At 64.5% G+C, this 2677-nt stretch overlaps 1 protein-coding gene across 1 annotated transcript in view; it reads left to right on the top strand.

The window, feature by feature from the left end:
• Positions 1–403: 403 nt before the first annotated feature.
• LOC104386068 (collagen alpha-1(XVIII) chain-like) overlaps positions 404–2677 on the top strand; it is a gene marked incomplete at its 3' end in the record, with an annotated part of 15167 nt that continues 12893 nt past the window's right edge. Inside the window, exon 1 of the mRNA XM_009994600.1 lies at positions 404–1463. Within this exon, the coding sequence (XP_009992902.1) occupies positions 404–1463 (1060 nt within the window). The remainder of the gene's footprint in view (positions 1464–2677) is intronic.

Genomic DNA, 2677 nt, shown 5'->3' on the forward strand with positions numbered 1-2677 from the left:
GCAGCAGCTCCCGGCCCGTCCCCGGGGACGTGGGGGGGGCAAGTGTCGGACCACCCCCGAGGGGCAGGGGCCAGGTCCTGGCTCGGCAGCACCTGTGGCTGAGGGGATGGCAGCTGAAGACCCTGAGCAGTGGGACAGCAGTGCCACGGGGCCGGGGGAGAGCGCGGCGTGGCCGAGCATCGCTCCTCCCCGCGGCACCTCGCCTGCCCCTGGCCAGGAGGGCACCAGCAGCCCTGCTGAGGAACAGCAGCTCCTGGGGACAGGGACCACCGAGGACCAGCAGCTCCTAGAGGTGGTGAGCACAGAGGACCCACAGCTCTCTGGGACAGGGACCACCGAGGACCAGCAGCTCCCAGGGACAGGGACCACCAAAACCCCACAGCTCCCAGGAACAGGTACCACCATGGACCAGCAGCTCCCAGGAACAGGTACCACCGAGGACCAGCAGCTCCCAGGAACAGGTACCACTGAGGACCAGCAGCTCCTAGAGATGGTGACCACTGAGGACCAGCAGCTCCTAAAGACAAGGACCTCTGAGGACCCACAGCTCCTGGGGACCGGGACCGCCAAAAACCCACAGCTCCTGGGGACAGGGACCACCGAGGACCAGCAGCTCCCAGGAACAGGTACCACTGAGGACCAGCAGCTCCTAGAGATGGTGACCACTGAGGACCAGCAGCTCCTAAAGACAAGGACCTCTGAGGACCCACAGCTCTCTGGGACAGTGACCACTGAAGACCCACAGCTCCCAGGGACAGAGACCCCCGCAGCAACCTGGGTGTCCTTGCAGAGACCAGCAGGTCCCCGGCCAGGTAGTGCCCCTTTTCCTTTCTCAGCAGGTGACAGTACCCACGAGCGGGTGGTGCCGCCCCGACGCTACCCGGGAGCACTGCCCACCCCACCGAACCTGAGGCAAGGCACTGGCCACCAGGGGCTGGCCCTGGCCAGCACCAAGGGCAGCCAGAGCCCTCCTGTGCCCGACGGGAGGGCGGCTACTGGTGTGGATCCTTCTCTGGCCGACACCTCCAGTCCTCTCCAGTTTGATTTACTAACCGCCGCGGCGGGGCTTGAGTCCTCCTTTCCCGGACTGATGCCACCAGCTGGGCACTGCCTGCCCATCCCCACCCACCTGCCCTTCTGCAGGGTGCTGGGCACCAACCGTTTCCGATCCCCCAATTACCTCGGGCAGGGCAGCGAGGCAGAAATTCGGGTGGCTTTGCATGAGTGGGAGGGGCTGCTTGAGTCACGGTGCCATCGCTACGTGGAGTGGTTCCTCTGCTTGCTCCTGCTCCCCGGCTGTAGCACCTCGGTCCCCGTAACCCCCCCGCCGTGCCAGGGCTTCTGCGAGGCCGTCAGAGACCTGTGCTGGATGCACTTGGCCAGTGGGCACCTGCCTCTGCCTTGTGATGCTCTCCCCAAGGAGGACGAAGGGTATTCTTGTGTCTTTGTTAATGCTTCTGCAGGTAACGTGGCTGTGTCTGTGTGTGTCTCCCCTCCCCAAGCTCCCCCGGCTTGGTAGGTGCCGACGGGTGCTTCTGCCTGGTCCCCATGGGATACTGCTGAGCCCAAAACCGCTTTCCATCCAGCCGTGGCTTCTTCAAGCAGGCACCACCAGTGGGTTTTGGCTCCTTCCTGAGCCCCAGCATCCCCTCCTTGGGCTGTTTCACCCCCAGGGAAGCGCAGCAGCCGGGTTGAAATGCAGCGTCCCAGTGGCAGGGCAAGAGATGCTCCCTGAGCATCACAGGGTGCTGGCCTTCAGGTTGGCGGGTGCCACAGCACACAGCCCAGAATTTTGGGCTGTGTATCCTGGGAGTGGGGTTCTTGCAAAGCTGGCACAGGGGTGGGTGAAGGGCCAGGACACCAAGGCCACCCAAGCACAGCAGCACCTGGGGCCGTGGCAGTGGGGGGGACCTCAAGGTGACCCACGGCCGTGCTTGCACACTCCCCTGTCCCAGAGCCACCCTTTGCTTTGGGGTTAATGATTTACTAGAGGGGTAATGTTTGATCCCCTCTGCTTGGCAGGCAGGAGGGGGTTGCTTTGCCTCTGGCTCCGTTTGTGAGGTGGTTGTGACACTTCTGTGTGCCTGCTGGGGACCGAGACGTGGTGCTTAAGTTGGGGAGAGGGCAGGGGGGGGCAGCTGGAGACGTGCACGTCAGGGCAGCAGCGCAAGAACTCAGTTTGGGATGAAAGCAGGAGCAGGACCTTGCTGTTCCCCCCCCTGCCCAGCCCCCTTGAATGAGGCTGTGTTCCCATGCTGGCCCCCCGTGCCCTCAGGGGCTGCCCGAGACGTCAGGGGGGCAGCAGGCAAGGGGGGCAGCAGGCAGGGCTGGCTGGCAGGGTCCCCTCAGCTTCAAAGCAGCTCTGTTCCCTGTCTGGAGCCCTGGGGGGGGGGATGACACAGGGAGAGGGGGTTGCTGGTGAGGGAGGAGTGTGCTCCGGGATGGGCAGTCAGGAAGGGCTGGGGGATGTGAGGACCTGGGTGCACCCCCATGGAGTGACTTGGGGTTGCTGCTGTGCATGGGGAGGGTCCCCTGCATCCCAAGTGTGATGCCACAGGGCCAGGCTGGCAGCCAGGAAGGTCATGGCAGAGCAGGGAGGTGACTTGGGAGCGTCCCTGGGGCCTTTCCAATGGCAGCAGGAGCACATGGCTGGGGCACAGCAGCCAGAGGCATCCCC

Source organism: Chaetura pelagica, unplaced genomic scaffold (assembly GCF_000747805.2).
Source record: "Chaetura pelagica isolate M959 unplaced genomic scaffold, ChaPel_1.0 scaffold203, whole genome shotgun sequence".
Taxonomy (NCBI): domain Eukaryota; kingdom Metazoa; phylum Chordata; class Aves; order Apodiformes; family Apodidae; genus Chaetura; species Chaetura pelagica.